This window comes from Salvia hispanica, chromosome 5, assembly GCF_023119035.1.
Source record: "Salvia hispanica cultivar TCC Black 2014 chromosome 5, UniMelb_Shisp_WGS_1.0, whole genome shotgun sequence".
NCBI lineage: Eukaryota > Viridiplantae > Streptophyta > Magnoliopsida > Lamiales > Lamiaceae > Salvia > Salvia hispanica.
This window is the reverse complement of record NC_062969.1, coordinates 33,361,840-33,389,285: the sequence shown is the minus strand read 5'-3', so window position 1 is coordinate 33,389,285 and position 27,446 is coordinate 33,361,840. Positions and strand designations below refer to the sequence as shown.

Sequence of the window (27,446 nt, the reverse complement as noted above, 5' to 3'; positions counted from 1 at the left end):
CGGCAAAACTTGGCACCACCGCTGCCACTGTTCTTCGCAAATTTATCGACGTGAGCTACTGTTCGCCACCATTCACCACCGTGGTCACCCGGTAACCATCGCCTCTTTGCCGCTGCTGCATCTACTTCTCCGTCGCCGCCGAGTTTGGTCCGAGCAGCTGCGGTCAGCCCATCTATCACATTTTTACCTACAGATTCTCCCTTCTCTGTCACAACTACTTCACGCTTGGCGCTGCCGTCTGCATCTCTCTCTGAACAACAGCCGCCGCTGGTGTCTAGTCATGTCGTTGCTCAGATCCGCTCGAAACCATGCCGTCTCTATAGAAATCACATAGGAGAGTTCGCCGCTGCCGATGACTCTCTCTTGCTCCTAGCAGCACTACCCCTTTCTCGCTCTCACCTCTTCTCTTTCCTATTTCCCAGCGCCACCGTCTCTCCGTCGGAACCGATCACCGCCACTGTTCGTAAGCAAGTTCGATGCTGCCGCTGCCGGATCGTTGCCGCCCGCTGCAGCCGCTAAGATCACCGCTGCTGAACGGACGTTGCTGCCCCCCTTGGACAGCTGGCTGCTGCGTCTCCGATTTCTCTCCTCTCCGTCTCCTATTTGATTCCATTTAAACTGTAGGATATGGATTCCACGACTTTTCTCTCAATTTGCTTCCAATTTTCGCAAGAACCGACGTCTTCATTCTCTTATATCTCTCAATGCTTTCAGTTAATTTGATCGTGGAAAAAGATACCAGAACATATAGTGAACGTGGATAGTGGTATATATAAACTGAGGGTCAAGTTGTGTTGGGATTTAACGAGATTTGCTCTTCGCGTTGGCATATGAAGTGGCGAAGGCTCTAAATTGATGAAATAAAGAGCTGACTTGGTCTTCTCCAAAAATTGGGCTTAGAAAAGTAAATTTCAAAAAGGAATTGGGCTAGGAAAAATAAATAAATTGGGTAGAAAAAGAACAATTGTTATAGGCCCAAAATGAATATTATTTTACTACAAGAATTAGGGTGAAAGATCGGCTTTAAAAAAGTTCGATGTCCTTTCAAGACATATAAAAATGTAGAAAAAGTCGGGGTATTACATACTCCTTCAAGAATTTCATAAGGTCCGATAAAATGCAGTTTCAATTTTCCCTTGACTCCGAAACGCGTTATCCCTTTCGACGGGGATACTTTGAGAAAAAATTTATCGCCGGTTTGAAAATGCAGGTCGGTTCGTCGGATATCAGCATATGACTTTTGTCTGTCCTGAGCTTCCTTTATCCTCTCGCGGATTTGTCTCATAATTCCCACCATTTCTTCAATAGCATCGGGTCCGAGTACCCTTCGCTCGCCAACTTCATCCCAGTAGAGCGGCGATGTACACTTTCTTCCATATAGTGCTTCATACGGCGCCATGTTGATCGTTGCTTGGAAACTGTTGTTGTAAGCGAATTCAATCATTGGTAGTGCGGTCTCCCAACTTCCGCCTCGGTCGAGCACCACGGCTCTCAACATATCCTCGAGAGTTTGTATCGTTCTCTCGGACTGCCCATCGGTCTGTGGGTGAAACGTTGTACTAAAATTCAATCGAGCCCCTAACTCGCGTTGCAAACTTATCCAAAATCTTTAGGTGAACTTCGGGTCACGATCAGACGTAATCGTCACTGGGACTTCATGCAATCACACGATTTCCTTTATGTAAATTTGAGTTAGTTTGTTTGATCCATGTGTTATGGAGATCGGTATGAAGTGCGCACATTTGGTGAGTCCCTCTATAATCACCCAAATAACGGTGTTTCCTTTTAGAGTCTTTGGCAACACCGTCACGAAGTCCATGGCGATGTGCTCCCATTTCCACTCAGGAATTTTTAGGGGTTGCAGCTACTCGTACAGCCGTTGATGTAAGGCTTTCACTTGTTGGCATGCTAAGCAGCGCTCCACAAATGCCGCTATATCCCTCTTCATGCCGTTCCACCAAAAGAACTTCTTGAAGTCTTGATACATCTTCGTACTTCCTGGTGAGCGGTATAAGGAGTCTCGTGTGCTTCGCTCATGATCTCATTTTTGAATTCCTCGTCATTTGGTACACAAAGTCTTCCTTCAAAAGAGAGGGCATTGTTGGATTCCTTGCTAAAATTTCCAGATTCTTCAGTTCTCTCTTCAATTTGAATTTCCTCCAGTTTCGCATCCATCCGTTGTGCCGCAACGATTCTCGTTCTTAGGTTAGGTTCAACCACTAAGGTGGCAATTCGGCCTTCCACTGTTTCAAGTGCCCTTACCACTTCTAATCGCAGCTTACTAAACTCTCGTATCAAACCTTCCTCTTATGTCAGGAAAACAACTAGTTGTGAACGGTCTCTTCGGCTCAAAGCATCTGCCACTACATTTGCTTTGCCAGGATAGTAGTTGATGCCACAATCGTAGTCCTTCACTAATTCGAGCCATCTTCATTGTCGCATGTTCAAATCTTTCTGCTCGAAAAAGTATTTCAGGCACTTGTGGTCTATAAAGATTTCAGATATAACTCTGTAGAGATGATGCCTCCAAATCTTTAGGGCATGTACTACTGCTGCTAACTCCAAGTCGTGGGTTGGATAGTTCAACTCGTGCGGCCTCAATTGTCGTGACGCGTAGGCGATCACTTTGTTGTTTTGCATCAACACGTATCCAAGTCCAACCTTCGAAGCGTCGGTGTAGACTACGTAGTTCACTCCAGGCTCCGGTACTGCTAAAACTGGTGCGGTGGTCAATTCCACCTACAAAAGTCGGAAACTCGCCTCACACTTTGGGGTCCAATTAACTTTTACCCCCTTCTTGAGTTGTTGGGTCATTGGTTTCGCTATCTTGGAGAACCCTTCTATGAACCTTCGGTAGTATCTTGCCAAACCCAGAAAACTCCAAATCTCGTTCGGTGTCGAAGGCGACTTCCATTGTTGTACCGCTTCTACTTTGGCAGGATCCACTCAGATTCTTTCTACCGACACAATGTGACCAAGAAAATTTACTTCCTTTAGCCAAAAGTCACACTTGCTGAATTTGACATACAACTTTTCGGTCCTCAGCGTCTCCAATGTGATTCGTAGGTACATGCTCCTTCCTCGTTCTTCGAGTAGATCAGTACGTCATCTATGAAAACTAAGATGAATTTATCCAAGTATGGAAATACTCGGTTCATCAAGTCCATGAATGCTGCAGGTGCATTTGTTAGCCCGAATGGCATCACAACGAACTCATAGTGGCAATATCTTGTACGGAATGCGTTCTTCGGTATATCCTCCCTTCGAACTCTCAGCTGGTGGTATCCGGACCTCAAGTCCATCTTTGAAAACACGTCGGAATCCTCGGAGTTGATCAAACAGGTCATCTATCCTCCGCAGTGGATACATGTTCTTGAAGGTCAATTTGTTCAAGTCCCTATAGTCGATACACATCCTCATTCAACCATCATTCTTCTTGACAAACAGCACTGGTGCGCCCCACGGTGAAACACTAGGCCTAACGAAACCTTGGTCCATAAGCTCTTGAAGTTGTATCTTGAGTTCTTCCAACTCTTTAGGCGCCATTCGATATGGTGCCTTGGGCACAAGTGCGGCTCCTGGCTCGAGGTCAATGGTGAACTCCAACTGTCGATCTGGCGGTGGTCCAGGTAACACTTCGGGAAAAACGTCTGGAAATTCTCGCACGACAGCGACATCTTCCACCTTCTTTTTCTCTTTCTCCTCTTCGTGAAGGTAGCGAGATAGGCATAACGCCATTTTCTCATCATTGCGGTAGCTTGAAGCGCGAAGATTATAGCGGTTCACCGATTCATCGAGATTCCATGGTACACAATAAGTTCATCCCCCGTACTGTGGTTGGTTTTGGGTGGGCCGGTATCTCTTGTTCTCATAGGGAGTCCTATTCTCATCCCACTTTCTCTTCTCTCGAGAATACTGTGGTGGAAATAGTATCAGTGTAGTGTTTCACATTGCCCTCTCCTTGGGCATAGCTTCCTCCACGTCTAGTGCACGGTGAACGTTCAGCGTATATAAGTCTCCCATGGTTGTCCGATGTCATCCTCATCTCATGCCTTAGACGCGAACGGGACTTCTCATCCATCTTCTCATCGGTATCTACTTGTTCCGGTGTGTACCAAACCATGGCATAGAGTGTGCAGTCATATTCTCCGCCTTGATGTCCTTCCATGTCATCGCGTCCACTTGCTCAAGGGTCATGGTCTTTTCCTTGGTTTCCCACCAAATGTCGGCCACATTCGTGACTTGCTATGTTACACAAATCCAACGCTCCTCATCAGTGCACTTTATGGACTCAAAGATGATATTCAATGTGCGTATCCAAGTCCCAGCCTTTGCCATTTCTCCTATCCCATCGAAGATAGGAGGATTTTGCTGTAGAACAATTGTTCAATGCGCTATTTTGGCTTCGGTGGAGGAGGTGAGGGTGCTTGCACGCGTTTCTTCTTTCGATTGTTTTCAATTTCAGTTAATTCATTTTCGCCACTTGATGGATGATTTCCTCTTGTCGACGACCTTCGTACGTAAAATCATAATCCATCAAATAGTGATGATCTTATGCGACGATCATAAATACACCGACTCTCATTTGAGGTACACAACTTTTGAGGTATAAATCATAATCCTTTGATCAACCATGTATATAAATCTTGAGCCACGTAACGAGGTCATTTGAGGTACACAACTTTTTCACAGTTTTGTGTTTTCTTCATGAGTAATATCCAGGTATGGTATAACGTTCGATTCTTTGGCCGCTTGCTACAAACTAAGCGTAGATGCAAAAATATACAACTCCTCGTGTTTTCCGGAAAAGCCCAAGACTGCATCCTTCGTGTGAGTCTTGTATCAAGAATTTGGGAATTAATTTAACAGTCTTATTTGTATATGGACCGATTTCAAATTATAACAACACCGTTAAAACGTCTTTAAATTGGAAGAGTTCTAAAATCACTCAAGGAAACAAGAACTTCAAATTTCAGCTCGACTTTTGTTTTGAATCTCAGCACTAACTTGCAACAATGGATTTGAGTCATCCCAACAGAGCTTGAAAGATCATAAGATAGGTCATGGAATCAAATTAAATCTCAGTTCCCACAATAGGCTACCAAACAAGATATTTCAATTGTACGACCAATTTGAAAGGTCCAGACATTAACGAATGATGGTTCAAATATGTCAAAGCCAAAAATTATCAGTTGCCTGAGGATTTAGAAACGTAGGCAGTTGCCAGACTGTGATAATCATAGTTCAACGACATCATAATATGGAATAGTAAAATCACATCAATGGGTTCATAAGTCTGTGAAAGACATCCAACGTCAAGGAAACTTTTGAAAAGAATCATGTGGAATTAACCCGTTAAGGGAAAGTACAAAATGTAAGCCTCAACTTCGTTTTGGAGATAGAAAAGTTCTAATATGGAAACGATATAGGTAGTGCGACTGGGCCAAAGAAATTTCACTTCTATAAGAAAGACCCTGCCATATACATGGCTACAAATGAAAGCTGAATAAAAGTTCGAAGAATAATATCGCATAGAAAACATGCATGGGATGCTGGGATTTGGTGCCCCTTGCATAGCAGAAGACTTGTACAAAACAAATAAATCAGATACGGATCTATTTGACCGATTATGCGATTAATCAATTCACATGTTAAATAGATAATTGCATGCTAGAACGCAAATAATTCACGCTTAGAAAAATATAAATCCTAAACATGATTTCTACGGTTTAGGGTTACCGATTTTGATTCTCCAAAGAATCGCCGATTGCTCGCGCCTTCTCCACGATGATGATCTTGAGTACTAGACCATGGATCTTCTCTCTGGTTCCCGAACAGTATCTCGATATCAGGGTGGGCTGGATCTTATCAAAATACTAGGACTCAAATAAAGAAGACAGAAAATTCCTCACGGAGGAGCTGAAAATTTCGTTCTCCTTCCTAGAGAGAAGGGACGAAAATTTCAAGTGAATGGAATAATGATAATTCTGTCTCATTTTTTCTCCTATTTATATTAAGTTCTTATTTGGGCCCAGACAGGGATCTATGGAAGGTTTTGGATATGGGCTCCCCCAATTAGCTTTTTACTAATTAAATTGAACCCACAATTTAATACAAGCTTATATTGGAATATTACGAGCAACCATTACAGAAGTAATATTGAACTCTCCCCATCCAAATCCGAAATTACAAGTAATCCGGGTTTCCGTTATTTATATTATTTATTTCCCGCGCTTAAGATATAAATATCCATTAATTAATTAATGTCTTCTATGGACTTAATTAATTAACATCTTATTAATTCTAAGAGTAGACTTTTATTATTCATAGAGTAATAAAACTCCAACTGTCCAGTTTTCCGAATAATAAAACCTTGTTCGAGCTCCTCTTGAGGACATTATCAAACGAGACTCACCTCGCGCACGATTCAACATAATAACAATCCTAGCACCGCTAGATATTAATCACCACTACCCAATATATCGGGATTATTGGGTTGCGAAAAACCCGCACCATTTGATAAGTCAAAGTAGTGCATAATCAATACAGTATGCTAGTCTTTCAGTGGATAGCATAAAGACACGTCTTGCTGTTAGATCCGTTCAGTGCTATACCACACTAATGTCATCTTATTTCAGTAAGGCTAAGAAATATGCGGACTGACATTGCAACCTTTCATGATAGGTAGTCTAAGCCTATCTAGGTTGTGAAATTTTTCTTTTTCTTTTGCAAAGCATTGCATAGATCTGACCGTGTTACCTTAAAGTGGACGACGCCCACAACCGGTCTACTAAGCAAAAGACTTAGACTTTGTTTGCTTCTTATACAATTAAATGTTTATAAAACATCTTATAAATGCACAAGCAAACACAATGTAATAATATACTGATTCTATTCGTGCGAAACTGCTCGAATAATACTGAATCGGGTTAAAAGTGGATTGTAGAGTTTTTCGTATACAAGCAAGATTCTATTCGCGCGAGACTTGCTCGAAACATGTTTTTCAGTATACTAAACCTAACATGGGAGACATGGTCATAGTGAAGGACATAATTACAAGCAACTTTTAGGAATAAAGTTCAATGATGAAAGCTCACAAAGTCAAAATATTGTACTTATGAATGATGGTTCAATCAACACTACAATCAATCCAAGTGTTCAAAGTTATAAGGGCAACCCCAATTTCCAAGAACTGGAAGTGAATCACGACTTGATGTAGGAAAAGAAATAATGGGCATTACTTAAAGAGTATGGGTCAAAACAAGGTGTTGAATAGACAAAAGCTCATAGATATTCGAAAAGTCCGAAAAAGATCTTCTTAGAATCCAAGTAAGTACTGTTGATTAAAATCGTTCGTTCTAGCTATTAAGGTCGCACTCCCTCATTTATCTTTCGCAAATCGAAACATGGTAAGATCAATCTAAGAAACTGTGGATTCCAAGTTGAGAATCTTTGTGTCATTACAACCAATAACTGGTTAGATGGTCGTATCTTCAAAGGGTTCTTGACATGTCATATCGTCATTTTCATAAAGCACTGCAATTATCCCTGTGGTCTTAGTGTGTCATAAGATTTGTCGTATTTGTGCCGCATCGCCGCTTTGTCATGTTATGCATGCAAGACTGCATAAATTTTATTAGATCATAGGGACGATCTCGCCATTGCAAGGATACACCATAGTTCGAATATATATTTTCGTTTGTTCTATCACTCGGGAAAGTGATATTGCAGTTGTCAACTTACCACTGAGTTCTAGCAAGTTCAGTCTAGCCTACCTCTTAGGCACTCTATATTTTCAAGCATAGCTTAAAGTCTCGTACTTCAACGTATATTCGATCATCACTTAAATGCTATTCAAGCTTCATATGGCTTCTACGTTTGCACCAAAGTACAAAGAATTTCACATTTTCACTTTCATATCGATTCTAGACGATACCTCGTACTTCATCGATCATGAATTATCACCAAATAAAACGTCATTCATATGCCGCAAATATGTTTATCCACATACCCCATTTGGTGTCCCATGGCATAACACACATAATATATTAAATTATGTAAATAGTACTCCCTCCGTCCCACAAAAGATGTCACACTTTCCTTTTTAGTTTGTCCCACAAAAGATGTCACATTTCCCTTTTTAGAAAAAGTTCTCTCTCACATGAATATAAAAATTATATTTTCTCTCCCCATTTAACACACAAAACAAAACCTCCTAAAATCTCGTGCCGTCCCACAAGTGTGACATCTTTTGTGGGACGGAGGGAGTAACATTCAGTCAATCCATCATATATGGAATCGAATTTCATAAATCATGGAGTTCTTGTCTATCTATATCACAGATCACAAAATTGCAACTACACACGCATTCGTACTTTGCATTTCACTGTTTCATAATCATGCAATTTCAACCACATAGGCATAAAAATTTTGTCGTTCATGGAAGCAACATGTATGTTCTTCAAGTAGATTTCGCGGTTCGAACATGTAATAACAATTTCAACATCAAGCAATACGAGTTCACATTCGTACTTCAATATCCATGTATATATATAGATATCATTTCACACTCCGAGCAATATTTTTCAATAATGTGATATAAATTCCGATTTCCCGAAAGCAATACTTTCTTCTCCACAAGTGCAGTAATTTCCATCACAATTCTAAAAAAGAATTCGACAATTTCAATTCACAATTTACCAAATACCTTTACCTCTTTCGTCGTGGTTGAGCGGGACGAGTTGTGGTGTTGAGCCTTCGATATTTATCACTTAGTCAATTAACACAAGAGTAGATTTTGACTTACAAGACTCTTGGGTCCAGAGCGGAAAGAACTGAGGCTCTGATACCAAACTATCACGACCGCCCTTCTAGGGTTCAATAAATGCGGGCGATCGCGACTTAAAAGGAGCTTAAATGCATATGAAGATATGGTCTAGGGTTTCATAGAAGAGTTTGACCAATATTTAATGAACGGTTAATATCAAGAAAAATCATAACAATGCTTTGGCAGTTAAATCCAATGGATAACGAATGTCATCATAAATTATCAAAATGTCAAGGGTTCAATGAAATCCGAAATATATCATGCCTCTAAGTTCCAAAGAGAAATAAATATAGTTTCAAGATCATTCAACGTTAAGCAAAACATGTTTCAGCGGAAGCATCCAAGAGAAGAGTGAAGTCATGTGTGAAGACACAACGACACTCGGAGTTTCAAGACAACCATAGTACTTTATTAAATTGCTCAACACCACCAACCGCTCGTCGCTAGCTCAACCTACACATAGGGCTGAGTATTTTGAAATACCCAGTGGACTCATGCCCAACATTTTAATAGATATGTCATCCTTACCGTAGTGAACTCGAGTTTTGCATTTAGAAAAGATTATCATTGAGTATCACAAAATAATTTCATAGACTGGTCAGTCAAACAATCTCCCCCATTTTCTCAATAATCCAACAATCACAACATTTCCATGGTGCGACGAAAGTGTGGCCTCACTATTCGCCCACGAGACCGGCCGACTAGCAAGGATGGCTCCCGATCCCAACCGTGTACACTAGCCTGATAGGGTTTGCGGCCCTACTCATACCCGAATTCGTTTATATAGTCCTATAGCCTGATGGAGCGAACTCACAAACTAGGCATCAATCAACATAGCCCTATAGCCTAATGGAGCGAACTCACAAACTAGGCATCAGACAAATATCATTAAAACAATCACAGGCATGACATAACATTTTAAACCACCCTTATAACGCCATAATCATGCTTTTCAATATAAAAGAGTTTAGGAGAGTAAATCCCACCTCGACTGCTTAGATCTCAAGTACTTTCTTCCCTTTGCTATCACGCTTTGAGCACGAGTAATCACCTTTAAATTAACGTGTATCACAAATCAGTCTCAATCAATGACTCGAAATCATGTTCCCAATGTTTTCCTTTTCCCATTGATTTGTTTTATATTAACAGTCACAATCAAGACATGCTCTATCATCAAATCATGGTCACGCATTAGTGTTCTTCAACACACATCACACGCATACACAAACACACACGCCGACACACACACACATGCATCCCATATATCAATTGGTTTCCCCTTTTTCTCTCAATCTATATGCATGAGGGTTCAAGAACACCGATTAATCGGTTAGATGAGAAAGATAGATCAAAATACCTCTTCTTGATAGAAACGATCGGTAGAAATAAAGTAAAATCTTGATTCTTCAATAATTCTTGAGGCTTCAACATTAATTCTTCTCAAAAGATGAAGAATCCTGAAGAAAAATAGAAGAAAAATTTAGAGAGAGTGGGAGAGTGGGAGGCGTGAGTTTAGAGAGAGAGAGGCGTGTGATTAGTGGTTAGGGTTAGGATTTTCTCCCATGAATTTTAAAGAGTGCAAATTATAATCTTTAATAAAATAAATCAAAGATTTGAGAAGATATGGTAGGGAGGCAGCTAGCGTGAAATCTGGGGAAAAATAATGGGGTTTCGAATTCCACGCTGTTTAATCAGCATATGAATTAATTTGGAATTTATTTGGAATATCACGGAGTAGAATAAAATATCACGGAGTAGAATAAAATAATAAATCTCACTATTAAATAGGAATAGACAATTTCTTATGTGTAGGATTTATTTAGATTTTCACGGAGCAAGAGATATCACGGAGCAGAATAAAATAATAATTTCCCCCAATAAAATAAGGAATGGCGTTTTTTTTCTTGCTCTCCCACAAGGAATTAAATTCAAATCCTAATTAAAATAGGATATGGCAAGATCTCCTTAGATATGGTAAGATATGCTAGAATATTTGCATTTATTCATGGAAGGGAATAATAGGTGATCAAATAATATAATAAATAATTCCTCCTCTCCATAAATAGGAGATTTTCGAAATCTCCTTGGATATATCATGTGGATCGATTTTTCTCATGGAGAAATAAAGAATAATTGGGTTTTGGATTTAATTGGATAAATATCCCAAGCAGTTAATTAAATCCAAGAAAACAGGATTCCTCTCGAATAAATCATATTGGTCAAAAATTCCAATAAAATAGGTGGAATAATTATGGATGAACCTATTCAATCTCACTCACCCTTAGGAAAATAATTCACCACAATATATTTCACCCGCATCAAATATTCACACAGTCACGTCACAATTTCAACCATTTTGACTATTCCACCTCCACGTCACATTTTCAACAATATTGACTATTTAACAGCCACGTCATATAATCAACAGATTTGACTATTCAAATCAATCTCAACTCCAAATCGCAATTAGGTCACAAAGAATCATGCAATTAATTCACTTAATCATTTAATCCACATAGTTCACGGCATTAAAAGTATTAAATGCAAAAATTTTATGGTTCGAAAATATTAGGGTTCGAAAAAGTGGGGCGTTACACACTGATAAGGCTAATTTCATGCATTGGTTATGGGGTAAAATTCTGTGATTTCTTGGGTCTAACAAGGTTTTATAAGCCAGGTGTGTAGAGAAACCGCTAGCCCCAGGAAGGAATGAAGATCGCCGGGGAAAAGAAGCTAGCGGGAAAATTAAGCAGAAAGAAGGAAAAGCCAATAGACTGAGGAACATCAGATCAGAGGGCAAAATGGAGAATGCATGAACAGTCTAGAAGCTTTGTCCGCTATAAATAAGAGCATGCGCTTGGCATGAGGATCATCACTTTTTTAGCTCTTAGTTTAGTTTTCACTTCTCTACACACACACTCACGGGGAATTTGGTGCGGGGGTTCACATTTCAGCTCGATAAGTGTCGCAACACCGTCTCTACGGAGGCGAAGAAACAATCATCTTTTGCTTTTTCTGTTTATTTCTCGTACTCGCCGAGTCCTCGCTGTTCGAGGCTCGGCTCTGTCAGTTATTATCGTTGGATACTTCGTACTTTGCAATGGATATCGCTGTTTTTGTTCCGTTTATCTTATCGTGTTGTTTTTGGTTTGATTTGCTGATTATTGTTGGTTGATCTGAGTTTGGAGTTGTTTTGTAAGAAATTTATTATTGATCGGTTTAATCTACGTAGACTTGTGAGGATCGGAGGTGGAAATGATGTTTGGTTGTTGTGGATGGCTTGGATCCAGAGTGGATTTTAAGCGTCCCGTGGATGGATCTGCTTGTTTTCGCTTGATTTTGTTATTTAAATTCTGCATTCTTGTTTTGCCTCGTCTAGTAGTCGTAGATCTGCTCTAGTTTTACTTGTTCTTCATTTCTTTCAGTTTAATTTCGTTACTTGCTTCGATCTTCGTTTTTGCTTTGTTTTAACTAGTTGTTTCGTGATAAATATTGGAGAAGATGATGTCGCTGTTAGTTAGTCCTTTAGTTAGTTATTTTGCAGCTTTTCAGTCGTACTCTGCCTTTTCAGGAAATGGTCCCCACGTCTAGTTTCTTTCCCAAGTCTAGGTTAATTTAGGAAACTGTTCGCTCGATCTAGTAATTGTCTCGCTTTATTTCGGTTAATATGCATGCTTTTATGTCTCTGCCTAGATCTAGTTGTTAGAGTAGAATATTTCATTTACCAAGTCTAGGAATTAAAGCTCAACCCCAAAAATTGTGTGGCAGCAGCCAAAAAAATAGTTCCCAAGTCTTTGAACATGTTTACTTGCGCATTCATCTCTGTGGATTCGATCCCTACTTCCCTGTACTAGTTTTCTTAGCTAAAGCGGGTTGAGGGTTTTTGAAGGGGGAGTTAAGGTAGTGATTGTGTGCCCAACGACAGGTAGCTCAAGGTTCTCTGAGTTCCTAGACCCAGTGTCTAGCGGATTTCCTAGAGCGAGGGTTTTCTTTATTAATTTTTGAACACTCTTTCGCTGACCATCAAACTCTAAATGTCACACTCTTCACACACCTCGTCACGTATGAATATATTGACTTTTAAAGTAGAAACTTTTGTAAGTTTTAATGCATAAATAATTACATAAAAGAATGACAGAAATAAAAAAGAAAAATTTAAAGTATTGTTAATTAAGAATGAGTTTAATATCAAATAGAAATAAATTTTATAGAATAGAAAGTTTCTAATTTTAAGGAATTGATCAAAATAAAAATAAGTTATTCCCTCTGTCCCATAAAAGTACGGTCATTTTTTCATTCCGCCCGTCCAGTAAAAATAGTCAATTTCCATTTATGGAAAATTCTCCCCAACTCACTATGCATACACATCAATTTATTTACAACTTATACCACTAAGGTCCGTCACAGAACACTAATATTAACGTGGGTCCTCCTATCCACTAGCACTATTTTAACTACCCTTCTCATTCTCCATCTTACTTTATCAATTGTGCAATAATTCTTATACATTCCCAATGTTTTTATTTTTATGGGACAAATTGAGTATTATTTTTAGAGAACGAATGTAGTACTTCTTTTTCATATTGTATTTCCAACACTTTTGTTATGTTGGAATATTTTTTACTCCACTTTTCTTTCTCTCAAATGAAGCAAGAGGCTCATTCTCCGTTAAATTACGTCAATTACATTTTCTTTATATCTTTCTCATGCTTTTTTAATTGTATATTCAAAACTATTTTATTTTCAAATGTGTTATTTTTATAGGACGGAGGTAGTACTAATATTTCCAACCAATAAAAAAATCGTACTAATATTTTACGGGATTGATTACTGATTAATACAGCGACGTCGAGCAAGAAAGTGAATCCTCTTTAAAATTAATTCCAAAGGAACAAATGTCATGAGATTGAATAAAAATGAATATACCTGAGGTGGACTAGCATGAATAGTAATAGAATGATGATACATATTGATGATAGATGGGACAATGGAGGGATGGTCCCGGTTTACAAATTGTTAAAAGTGGACAACGAATTATGAATAGAAAACTAGGGGGAGCCTTTTCCTCTATAAATAAAGTAATAACAATAATGTTGATCACAAAAGGAATTTGTCTTTCAAGATTTGTTGGTTTCGAGAAATGGCATCTCGAGTTTGTCTTAAATTGGAGCATGCTGAAAGACATAATCTTTTGGGTAGTTTGATCTTGTTTATGATTTGTTTTTGTGTTTGGATAGAGCATATTGTTTTCAGCGATACATATAGTAATTCGTGTAGATGCTTTCTTTGGAACCATGCACAAATTAATATGTTGCATTTAGTTTAAAATTGTATGGTGGATTAGTGTGTAATATATATGCAAGTTCATCACTTATTTCAGGTAAAACTTCTTCAATTCTTACAAATATGTTATGTGTGTATTCACTAAAACACAGTGTGTAAAAGGAGAGTTGTGTGTTATGACCAAATGGTCATCACTTATTTTTCTTACATGAGTGTGAATACAATGTGAAATCGACAAATTGGTTCGAATATACCAAAAAGGGTGGGTTATGACCAATAATAGTATATATTTTGAAAAAAATAAAGCTGTGTGAGGTTGACCTATAAACTGAAAATAGCTTGATCCTAGCCTGAAAACTAAGCGAATTCACCCGATTTACAGTAAATTTCTTTCCTGTTTTTTTTATTTAACCACAATTGTTTCGAACCCGCCTTTGGCGAAATCCGACTAATCCTGCTCGACCGGGTTTGTGGATTAAGGCGGGTGGTAGGATTTGAACCCGTGATCTCTTTAAAATTGAGCCATTTTTTTTGATAAAATCCAAAATAATTAATCTCTCTACTTTATTTTTTTATAGGCAAACTAATATAAATTTTAAAGATTATATCACGATGAACTCGAATCCAATACTTTTGGTCTTCTTAAACATTATCACTCTTCTAATAGGTCAACACACACACACATATTACTTGATCTCTTCTACTTTATTTTCTTTACTTCTTTATTTTATTTTTGTTCTACTTTATCCTCACTCCTTTTACTGAATATTTATTTTTAAACTCCATGTCTAATAGAAATGTTTCAATACTAATGAGACAGGAAGAGTATTTCTTTTGATAAACAAGTCTCATATTCATGAGAAAAAATTCACTAGTCAAGATATATCAAGGTTACATTGTGACATGATATGTCCAATCAATATTTATTTAACCAGTAAAAATAGATGCTCACCTGTGACATTCTCTTTGTTTAGAAATATACCAAAATATGGTAACATTATTAGGACTCTATGGATTATTATGGTGTATTAATGTATGTATTATACACATGTATTTTCGTGTGTAACTACTTTAATTTCTTCTGAACAAATTTAGTGAAATTACTTTAATCAACATAATTTTGTTAATCTTTATATTAATCATAATGTAACATATTTTAATTAACTTTAGTTACTTTAATTAACTTAAATTTCATATTCTATTTACTTTAATTAACTTAATTAATCATAGGATGTTAATACTAGGTAACTATTAAATGATTTGTTTTGACCAAGTTTCAATAATAATACTAGGATGACTCACGGTCCATTGACCAACCAACGCCGTCGATAACTCACGATCCATTCTAATAAGTAAATTAGTATGAGTAGGATGTGGGATCATGATAGTACCTAATTTGATTCATTCATTTGCAATAACCAAACAGATAAATAACATAAAACTAATTATTTGTGGCAAGATAGTAATTTGAAAACAATCATAAGTGCAAGTTTTAATGAAAACATGAAAACAATACTTTTGAGTGATTAATGTGTATCCCACATTAACATATCAGAAATAAAGTCCACATCAAGTACGATCTTCCAACTTCGGATAAAATTCTCAACTTTGAGTTAACCTTCCTTGTTGTCGCTCTTCTCGAAGAAAAAAAGCAAGCTATTTAGTTTCAAAAAGTATTCTGAAATCAGATGATATATAAGCTTCTATTCTACTGGGGATATGCATTCTATACTGCATCTCGCCCAAGCCCTCTAGCAACGCTTACCCTCCCAGCCCGTCTACTCCGGATCGCATCCGCAACCCACCATTGAGGATGAAACATTCACTCCAATAGCCTAATGTATGCATACAATAAAATCAAAGTGTAAATGACATACTGATTGACAAAAATCTAGTACCCTCCTTTCTATAAATTGGTAATGTAGCAATATCAATTTTGAAATATAGCTCTAATAGCATGTAACTATCAATTTTGTTCTCAACAAAATCACGAATGAAGTTGGTAGAGCCACTGATATATGGAAACATATTTGCCAAGGAACTCCAAATGCATACATTCAATACAAATATTTACTTTTGGGTTTCAATGGCATTGACTTGCTCCACAAATTCCCAATGAGGCATCTGAGCACCAGCCGATGAAGTTCCGTATTGCATAAGCTTCCTCAACCACTTAATCTTGTTCAAATATTGCTCCAAGTCAAAGATTGCTGCTTCCATACCAGCATGGTCGGAGCATTTTGAGTGTAGAACGTGGCGACCACTCATTCCCCGGCAATAATCGAGATTTTGTTCCTCTAGAGTGCTTTCAGCTGCAAGTTCAGCCCTTTGCTTCCCAGAATCAGCCAGTACTTGTCCTGTTTTACTTGTGCTGCAATCACCAGCTCCCTGTCTAGGGCTTTCGTTTTTGTTCTTCTGTTTCTTACAAATTATCTTCCCTGGCGAACACGTCCTTTTCTGCCTAGAATCAGCCGCCACCTGTCCTGTTTTTCTTGTGCGGCTATCACCAGCTCCCTGTCTAGCGCTTTCTGTTTTCTGCATCTGTTTCTTAGAGATTGTCTTCCTCGGCAAACATGTCCTTTTCTCTGTAGTTGTTCTGCCTTTTGCTATATTGGAAACGGCTGAGTTGGAGGAAGCTGGAGAAGAGAACAACGAACCAGCTGACCTACGACTGGCCTCAGTTTCTTGACCGGTATTGTGCAAATCCTCAACTCGAATTCCCTCGTCAATTACTGCAATGACTTTACATCAGCTTATCAAAAAATAGAATGCCTCGAGTCCGAAACATATGGAGCTAAGTAAGAGGTGAAGTGATGTGCGGTTAATGCAGTAAAGAATCACAATTTAAAAATTAAAACAGAAGTGCAAGTTGATTGTTTGCATACAGAAATCAAGTATACAAATATGGATTAGCTAGGAGACAATATCCCAAATGGCAATCAGAAACACCGCACAGATCTAGAACAATGATTTCTAGTATTCAGTTCTAAGCCAATCTGATTTCTAGTAATGTTCTATGATGCAGTTACATGCACTGAAGGTCGAAAGAAGAGTAAGAAGAAACGTGAAAGAAAGGAAAGCAGGATTTAAAGAGCACTTAAACCAACTTCAAGTGAAGCAGTTGTAACAGAAGCCACGCTAGTTAGCTGAAGTTAGATAATAAACTGGAGTAGTGAAAGGAAGTTAACGTAACAGTTAGACACAATAACCGAAAGAAGTTGCAGCAACCAAGATTGAGTAGAATAGATACGTATACTTGTCACGTTGATTAGATTCATCATTATAACCGTATTACGAATTGTAATTGGCTTAGGTAGTTCCTAGAACCCCCTGAGGTGTGAGTTTATTCTCATCTGTTGTATCTTCCATTCTTCTTATATACACAGTGCTTACATCTTGTTCTTCACTTTGTCTATCGATCATCACTACTCAAATATAACACCTATCATCTAATGCCACAATCCTTGAAATGCTAAATCTGTAGCTCTACTCCAGAAGTAAATATGTAGATGAGTGTTCCCAGTTAAACAATAAAGGATTGTCTTACCCGGCGAACCAAGAGAAGGATGACCCTATTCCATAAATTCATGTCAGGGGAAAAGGTTTGGTTAAAATAATAATCTGAGACCTAAAGTATGAGAACACTATGCATAAATATCAGGCATAATAGACATGCATATAACATTTGATGCTCATGGGTCATGCCTACAAATTAACATCCCACACCTATTCAACATGACTCCATTCTTAAACTAGCTGATAGTTCATTGTTGTTTCATCATACCTTGGTTTACAGGTTTCACAACACGACAACAAATGTCACCTTCCTGCAATTTGCGAATAGGATGAGAAAGGTTGTTGTATTAGTATAAAAATACATCAAGAATGTAGGGCATCATATTGTACATGTACAAGCCTTTAATGTTGAAGGTGCAATTAGATGATTAATAATTTTCAATAAATGAGAAATTAAAAGTCAAATGGCAGACACTTCTACAAATTAGAAAGTTACAAACATGGATATTTATGCAGTTTACTACATAAAGCTACATCCTAAGAAAAAACATTGCACTCCAAATAAATCTTAATGAATTGCTTATACAACTCAACTTCCTAACATAGACCTCTACTGTCAAATTTATCTGTTAGAGCAACCTTAATGTGAGTAGATAACTACATAGAAACAGTCAAAACCAGTTCTGCGCCAAGTAAACTAAACTCATTTCTTCAAATTGTGTCCAAATTTCCATGAAAAAGCACATGAAAGACATATCAGGATGTGGTAATTTAGATTAAAGTACATACTACCTCCGTCCTTTAAAGAAAAAGTATAATAACACATATCTATATCAATTTATAGAAGAAGTTGGATACAGAATGAAAGTCCGAAGCACCCAAGCTATGAAGACCAATCTAATGATGGAAGTAAATCCTTGAATATATCTTATATGATGAACTTCTAGAAGAAGTTCAAGAATGAATTTTTGAAATAAACAAATACAACATCCACAAAGAAGAGATGACAAACCTGAGTAGGTAGGGTCCAACCAAGTTCAGGAGACCAGTCTAGTGATGGACGTAAATCCTTGAAAAGCACTTCATATGTTGAACCTTCGCCATAAGGTGGGGGTGTCAGTTCGATCTAAAGAGAAAGCAACCGCACATAAACGAAAATAGGTTAGTATTAAGTACCATGACAATAATCGTTACACAGTTCAAAATTCGGCTAGAACTAAGGTTTTCATCCTTGCATCTTAAACTGCAACATCTTATAACTAAAAGCTAACTGTCCGTTGCCTTATTTATCATTTATCCTACCATATACCCTTTTATTTTTTTTATTTTTCAATTTCCTTTCTTCTTGTAGATGATTAAAGATTATAGAAAGTAGCTGGGTTCTAGTATTGAATTTTAAATAGAACATTCAGTAACCAGAGTATATTGTGATTTGGGACTAACTAACATTGGTTAACATAAGTCTCCATAATTAATACCTGGGCCTTGTCATCACCTAATAATTGTGTTATATGTCCAGACCAATAACAGTCACTATTCCACCAGTCCACCAAATTACCCACCCTCCAAGAATCACCGGCAATTACTGTGACTTCTGAGATCTCAGCGACATGAAGCATTTCCTTCTCATTATATAGAGGTGGGTAAGGTGGCCTCACCATCAATTCTCCATAATACCCTTTTCTGATCCCCGAATAATAAGGAGGCACCTGATATAGCTTTGTCCAGTCTACTTCTGCAGAAAGCAACAAAAACCAAATGGAAAGAGGTTATTTGTACATGTAAGAAAATGGAATCTACAAATATAAATGTCGAAGGAAATTGGAGCATTGTAGTACAAGGAAAATCTGTGACAATTATCTTCTACAGCCAGATTCCTACTAATGAATGATTTGTATAGTTAAGAATATAAGTATCCCACATCGGTGGTGTGACATAGTATAGCTTAGTCTCTTGTACTCCCTCTTTGTAGTAGAGGCGTTTCATTTTGAGCACTCGTTTTGGAAAATTGATAATAAATAATTAAAGTAGAGAAACAGTAAAATAAGAGAGAGAATAATATAAATAAGGACGGAGGGAGTACTATATATATGTGGCCTATGTTGAGTAATGAAACATACCTACACCCACAACTATTCTCTACTATGTCTATATACTTCTCCGCATATATATGTGCTTTATTGTTCTACATGTATCGTGCCTGGGCTTTTCTCTCTAATGAGGTGAGACTCATTCTCCACTAACAATACTTTATTAACTTTTTCTATCTCTCTCTTGCTTTACAAATTGTGTATTAAACCCGTACCCAACCAAAAGTGCATACTCTTGTGGGACGAAGGGAGTACTAAAATCTGAATAAATAGATGTAATTAAGACATAGCACTCTATACTAACTGTAATAAAAGTTACTCCCTCCGTCCGCGAATAGGAGTCCTATTTCTTTACGGCACGAGTTTTAAGAAGTGCTAACAACAGTTACTCACTTGTATATACTCCCTCTGTCTCTTGCTAAGTGATTCATATTTCTTTTTGGGATGTCCCAAATTGAGTGAGTCATTTCTTTTTTTTGGCATTCTGTCTCTTAATTTTTCCACTCTACTTTATTCCCTCTCTTACTTTTATTCTCCTCCACTAAACAAACAAAACCTCATTTTCTTAAATCCAGTGCCGAAAAGAAATGCCTCAGTGAGGAATGGAGGGAGTATTAGTTTTAAATGAAATGTGAGTGCAATGTGGGCCCTATTACCATTTATGATAAAAATGAAATGGGACTCCTATTCGCGGATGGAGAGAGTTATTAATATCTACAAGAGATTGATCACCACCATAATTAAGATTATAGATGTCTTTAATGTCACTAAATGAATGCCATTTATGTCCTTTAACAGTAAATAATATTTAGCAAACTGGGCCTAATTTCGGAAACCATAGCCACCACTACAGGAGTCCAAGAGACCATAGCCGCTACTTCTAGCAAAAAAATTAGACACCACTACATGAATTCCAAAAACCCCAACCACCCAGCCGCCGCTCCCAAAGTTAGGAGGGATAAAGTTAGTTATGTTAAATTCGCGCCCCAGTCGCTCAGGGTGCCAACTGAATCACCACAAGGTGTCTGGCCCGAACCTAAGGCGGTCGGGGCGCCTAGTTTCTTAAATCAGTAAACCTTAGACCCTTCAAATCTTCTTTTCCTAAAACCACTCAATTATAATTAATGTTCAAATCTTTCCCTGATCTTGATTCCTTCAAATCCACAAAAGTATCCTAAAAAATACTCCCTCCCTCTGTCCCATGGTACTCGCACTTTTCTATTTTGGGCTTTCAGCCCGCCCCGAACTACTTGCATTATTTCTATTTTAAACAATAACTAGAGTATTTTATTAAGATATTAGAGTTAATTAGGTGTTCCTTTATTAAGTGTTTTCCTATTACACTTAAAATACTAATTTGACTATACTAATTACTGAATCCTTAATTTACGACCTAGCATGGGACGGAGGGAGTATTAACTTTTTCAATTCTCCAAATATAATAACGTTGCAGCCTTAGTCCTTACTCAATTCTTCTTCTCCTCTTCTCAATTAATTTTTCCCTGTTCTACTCAAATTCTTTTTGAATATATCAGGAATAGAAGAGCTCTAATGTGTTAGTGCGCCTCGATTCATGGAGCGCGCTCCCCGCGCCCCTAACAACATTGTATATAGTAGAAAAGGTACAATCTTAAACCACTTAGAACATATATTAACAAGAGGCAACTCTGAGACTTACTCTCCTCGCTGAAGTCAATATATTCTATGGCATGTATAAGTATTCCCTTTTTCTTGCAAATCTTCTGAATCTGATAGAAGGATATTAATATCCAAGTAAGTACAATATGCTCAAAATTGATCAAAATCATCAAACAATACATGAATATCAAATATAAAAGGTATCGGCAAATGGAACAAAAATAATTATAACAATATATTTTGTCGATGTAAAGAGAGAACTAAAAGCACTATATAAGTCTCATGGGTCACTTTTCTTGTCACCAATCGGTTTTAGGATGGGAACCATGGATTTCTATCATGGTATCAGAGCGGATGTCTATCATGGTATTAAATTGGGTTGGTTGCCTAAAACTTAACTGACCCAACAGATATCTGGATTGAAATGAAAAATGACTGACTCATATATATATCTATATATATATGGATATTAAATCTGGGTCAATTTGATATAGGGCTTGTCCAACTCGATCAAAAAAAGAATCTCCAACCCCTCCAAGTTCACCTTGAATTTGGGGAGGTGTAGACAAATGGAACAAAAATAATTATAACAATATCACACGTCAATGCAAAAAGAGAACAAAAACCATTGTATAAGTCTCATGGACCACTTCTCCTAATACCAATTGGTTTTGGGATAGAACACTGTGGATTCAATCAAAAGCGACATTAAGGTCTTAAGTTTTCTAAGCTTAGGTGTTCCACTAAGGCACATGCCTTTGGGAAGCAAGTGTGGAGAATATAAATAAAACTCATAAAAATGAAGTCAATAACACAAGACACAAACCAATGTTATGGATGGCGTATGGCAGCTTACGGCGGTAAGCCAAAAAACTGCCACAGGGATGCATTGATATGGCGGTCGATAAATTAATTAATAAAATATTAGTAATATATGTATACATAAATTCAAAATATTAGAAAATAATAAAAAATGTAAATATCAACTATTAAAACAATAAACATGACCTCTTAGGCAGGGATTGCTTGTAACCAAATCAGCACAACACAACATTGCCCTCCCCCACAAAATAATAGAATTAAGAAAATAAGTCTTCTTTTCCCCCAAAAGTTTCAAAAGTGCAAGATTGAGATAAATGACCAGTACATTCCTAAGCATATTTGCCCAAAACACTTTCGTAAGTAGTCTCTCCGTTGATGAAATATTGTCCACTTTTGCTTTTTTTCATTTTTGGTATATGGATCTCACTTTCTACTAACTCATTACACTCACATTCTATTATAAAACTAATATATGAATGTGGAACACACATTCTACTTACTCACTTTTCTTCACTTTTCTTAAAACTCACGCTAAGTCAAATGTGGACAACATTTTGCGGACGGAGGGAGTATCCCAAAGCAATCCAAGTAATAATTTGAAAATCTTCAAATAAAGAATTCTGAACTTAATAAAAAGCACAAGAAGCAAGAATCGACAAAACTCATGTAAACAAATTCGACTAAATAGAAATATCTGCATCATTTGCCTAGGCTCAGTCTGAACAGTGAAGAGATACACAAGTAACACAAGCAGAGAAGGAGCCTTCTCCAGGCAAATACCTGATGAAGTGTGAAACCTCTTATGTTACTGATAAAAAGTAAAAGTAAAGTCACAGTGAACGAAATATGCCCAAAAAACAACACCAGTCAGAGTTTACAGAAGAAACTAATCCTATTCTGCAATTACATCACTACCCGAAAATGCGTTTGCCCAAGACCATAAGTGTAGCTAATAGGTAATAGCCCTGAAATATTCTCCACCAATTCGCTCGAGATGTTTGAAATCCAAAAACATGATTGTGGAAATTTTTATCCCTTTTTAATGCGACACTTTAAAGTATACAAACTTCTGAGAGCAGCAATTTGAAAGCTTAATAAAGCCAAATACGTATATTCAATGAAAATCTGAGCACGTGATGATTTCACCATTTTCCCTCTAAATTCGTATGAACAGTAAATGCATTTCAGAAAAATAAATTACATAAAACAGAAAATAAGTAATGAGTGCGAAATCCAGAACATATTTAGCGTACCTTGCATCGGAACCACGCACCGCGAAACCCCTCCTCGAAGGTCCTAACTTCCGCCAATTGACCAACCTTGAACGGTAGATTGACCTTGTTTTCCTTTTCCATCATCAACTATTCACCCAGATTTCCTGTCGTTGTGTTTCAAAGCTTTCTTAGTAGCTTTATTTAAGTGTGTAAAAAAAAAAATAAAAAAAAATTAAAAAAAAAAATAAATAAGAAAGAATAAAATAAAGAATGGATAGAGTAAACTAAGAGACAATAAAACAGTGATAAAAAAAAGGAAGGGAAAGAGTAAAATAGAAAGAATAAAATAGTGATTAAAAAAAAAGAAATGGAAAGAGTAAAATAAGAAATACTTCATCCGTTCCATAAAAGTTGAGTCGTAATTTTTTTTAGTCCGTCCCAACAAAGTTGAGTCATTTCCTTTTTTAACAAAAGACAAAACATCTAATCACTCTGATTTTATTCCATCATTTATTTTACTCTCTCTTATCTTTTCTATTTTTTTCATCTCTCATATTTATTTAATATAAATTCTTAATCTATGTGCCCAAAAGTTTTGTATCAACTTTTATGAGACGGAGGGAGTAATAAAATAGTGATAAAAGAATGAATAAAATAGTGATAAAAAATGAATGAAAAGAATGAAATAAGAAAGAATAAAATCTTATCTTATTTTATGTATCTTATTGATCTAAAGTGATAGTTTGGCGAAAAGATAATTTTATTCTTTTTGGAAGGAAAATGTAAAGCTATTTTGTTTACCCTTTGAGAAATGACAATCATTGGATAGAAAAAAAAAAAACAACTCCTATTGAGCAATAGTGGCTTCTCAAATAAATATAAGCAGTTATATATACTCACACCATTAATTGAATCTCCATTTTAGTGGACTAATTATCTGATATTTTTTTATTGCAGTTGGCGACAGCTCCAAACCTCCACTTATGGATGACGAGGACTAATTATCTGATTTTTTTTTGAATGATTTTTTGATTTTGCGATTGCAAAGTGTGGAATCCGACTGCTCAGGAGACAGCTGGCGGGTGAAGCGACGAGAGAGATGCCGAAAATGAAGAGGAAGCAGTGGCGACGCTGCTGTGTAGGATGGGTTACGGCACCGGCGGCGGTGGCGGCGCCGGCTGGACTCGCACGCCGGCAAGCCCGATACCTGAGAGTTACGATGGAGAGAGAGGGGCTGATGACCAGCGACGTCGGTGGCCGAGAGGTGGAACCGCGAGAAGGAGAGAAAGAAGAACTATAGGCAGCCGGCGATGCCATTGCCGGCCGAGCGCCGCTGCCCTATCTAATATCTGAAACGTGATTTTGAAATAATTTAATTGTTGGTCTCATTGTTTGGGCTATAAATTATTTAATTGTTTCACTTCTACTTAGACGTTGCATACTCATACGAATTCGTTCGGCATGTCCAAGTACAAATGCTAAATAATTTATACTCCATATTTTATTTAATTAAACATGAATAGCTAAGAAAAATATATTGCAAAAGGTTAGATAAAAAAATTATAATGTGCCTCACTCCATTTAATTGTTCTATACTTAGATTGTGTAGGAATTAAGTAATTATATTTAAGTGTGGTATAGATTGAATTGTTTTTTATTTACTCATATTTCTATTCTTTTTACTTCTCAAAATTTTGAAATATGTTTATATTGAATTCAAATGTGGCTAAACCACGTAATTATGAAACACTAATAAATAATGATATAAAATGAAACTAAATTAATATCATTATAAAACAAAGAACAATATTGCATAACATTAATTATTGTTGTGTTAGTAATATACAATATTATATATAATATATTAGTTTAATTAAATATGTTAAAATTACTTATAAATGTATATTTATATTGAAGATGTATAATTCATAACTATATTTATATTCAATATATATACTTTATAAATATATTTATATTTAAATTACTAGAAGTACACAAGTTATAATTGAGTTGATTTTGTTAATCGAAACTAGTGAACTATTTATTCGTTCAAATAGTTTGCTTTTTTTAATTCTTTTGTAAATAGTAGTATTATATTTTTCTTTATTTGTATGACTTATTCTATTTCATCCACACATCTCCTCTTTTGTTATTTCTTTTATTTTATACTACACTTAAAATAAAATACAATCATCTGCTAAAATATAAAATATTTTATTGAGAGTGGCTTGAGAGAAGTACAATTGTACAAATATTTAGTGTATACCGAAAAATCGGTAAAGTTCAAATATTATATAAATATCATTATATTATATTTAATATTATTTATATATAAAATAGAAAAAAAATGAAATAATCTCCGAAAATTCTACTTTTAAATATTTTATGTATAAAATAGTTTTTTTTTTCATAACAATATTAGGTGTGTCGTACCGTACTACGGTACACCGCAATAACGCTAAGGTAACAATATCAAAAACTAATCATACCGAATTTCCGGTATACTAAAAATTCAATATGGTATCGGTATGATATTTTTCATACTGCAATTTTCGCTATAATATACGGTATGTCGTTCTTGGTACGGTATACCATGATGCAATACATAGGCCTTGTTTTTTCATTTACTTTTATAAATTTAAGATAGTATTTTAATTGTACTAGTATTACTTATTTTATTTAATAAAATAATTATTTAATAATATTTTATTATATTTTTATTGTTAGGTCAATGATTGATTATTTCATTTAATTGTATTTTTACTTTGAGTATATTAAATGAGGGGAGTGATCAATTGCTAACTAATTAGCAATCACAAATTAAGACCAAATCTTAGCCATTAGATAGAAGATCTAGTGGTTGAAATAATGTCAAATGAATTATATTTTAAATTAAAAAATTATTAAATAAAATTAAAGGGTATTAATATCAATTATCTCTCACTAAAATCATAAAACTTTAAATTTACGTAATTTTCTCGATTTAAATTATTTTTTCGTAAAAAATATATCAAATTAAAGATAATTTTATAAGGATTCTAATGAGATTTCAATTGCATATGTTCCGACGATGTTCGGGTGATGAAATTTGATAAATTATATTTCAATTTTCGTACATGTTGATACGAAGCTTTTATCAATAAATGCAAAAAAATCTCAATATAGTGTATGCGAAATCTCAATATAATGTAGGTAAAATATCAATAAAACTATGTTGATGTTTTCGTGTACTTGTGTTGATATTCTTATGTCATATTGTTGACATTTGTAATACACTATGTTGATATAAAAAAACACCCACGAAAATTATCATATGATAACATAATGACGATATTACCCTTTTGTTGATATTTGTCTACTATTTATTGATATTTTTTTTATTCAATCTCAGCCTTTGATTTTTGGATCAAAGGGTCCATAATCAATCTCAATTTGGGATTAAGGGGTGATAAACTCAATAGAAGATGACCCATGGTTATTTTATTTAATTGCATTTTAATTTTGACATAAAATGGCCATTTGTCTTGTGCAAATACGATAAAATTAAAAGTTCGCATACTTATCTTATGATATACTCTTAATAAGGCTCGTTTCATTCATTTGTTTTGGGGTGAAATTCTATTATTTTTGGGAACTAATGAATGAATTTGAGCCAGTTGTGTAGAGAAATCCGCTGAACAAGAACTGCATGAAGGAAATAAGCGGACAGCGGATAAAGGTGGAAATGGAGCATTTTTACATCCGCTACGAACTGATCAAGTGAGCGAAGAGTGGGGCATCAAAAGGAGCTGAAGCATATTTTGAAGATCCTTAGGCGAGGGGTAGAACTGACATTTTTGAAGAGAAGTACCCTAGATAGACGTCACCACGGTTCAAGAACTGCCGCTTCCCGGTCCCAAACCGGCGGTTCAGGTTCAAAAAAATGCCGAACCTGAATCGGCCCGCCTAGCTTCCGGCGGTTCCAGTTCATGAACCGGTTCATGACACGGTTCATAGCCGGTTCAAGACCGGCAGTTTTCAGACGGTTACGGTCCGGTTCCGGGCCGGTTCGCCGGT

At 36.4% G+C, this 27,446-nt stretch overlaps 2 protein-coding genes across 3 annotated transcripts; both read right to left on the bottom strand.

Annotated features, from left to right (window-relative positions):
- Positions 1–2,430: 2,430 nt before the first annotated feature.
- LOC125189887 lies at positions 2,431–2,914 on the bottom strand. Its single transcript, XM_048087111.1, has 2 exons — positions 2,849–2,914; positions 2,431–2,739 (listed from the first exon to the last, which is right to left on the bottom strand). The coding sequence occupies exons 1-2, from the start codon at positions 2,912–2,914 to the stop codon at positions 2,431–2,433; spliced, it is 375 nt and encodes a 124-aa protein (XP_047943068.1).
- A 12,692-nt stretch (positions 2,915–15,606) lies between these two features.
- LOC125186816 lies at positions 15,607–23,554 on the bottom strand. 2 transcript variants are annotated; one of them, XM_048083267.1, is made up of 7 exons: positions 23,430–23,554; positions 21,395–21,464; positions 19,105–19,361; positions 18,639–18,752; positions 17,895–17,937; positions 16,185–16,842; positions 15,607–15,945 (listed from the first exon to the last, which is right to left on the bottom strand). In XM_048083267.1, exons 1-7 carry the CDS (start codon positions 23,532–23,534, stop codon positions 15,933–15,935), a joined length of 1,260 nt encoding a protein of 419 aa, XP_047939224.1. In that variant the 5' UTR covers positions 23,535–23,554; the 3' UTR covers positions 15,607–15,932. The 2 variants fall into 2 exon arrangements, with proteins under 2 accessions (XP_047939224.1, XP_047939225.1); XM_048083268.1 differs by having other exon boundaries at positions 19,189–19,361.
- Positions 23,555–27,446: the final 3,892 nt, after the last annotated feature.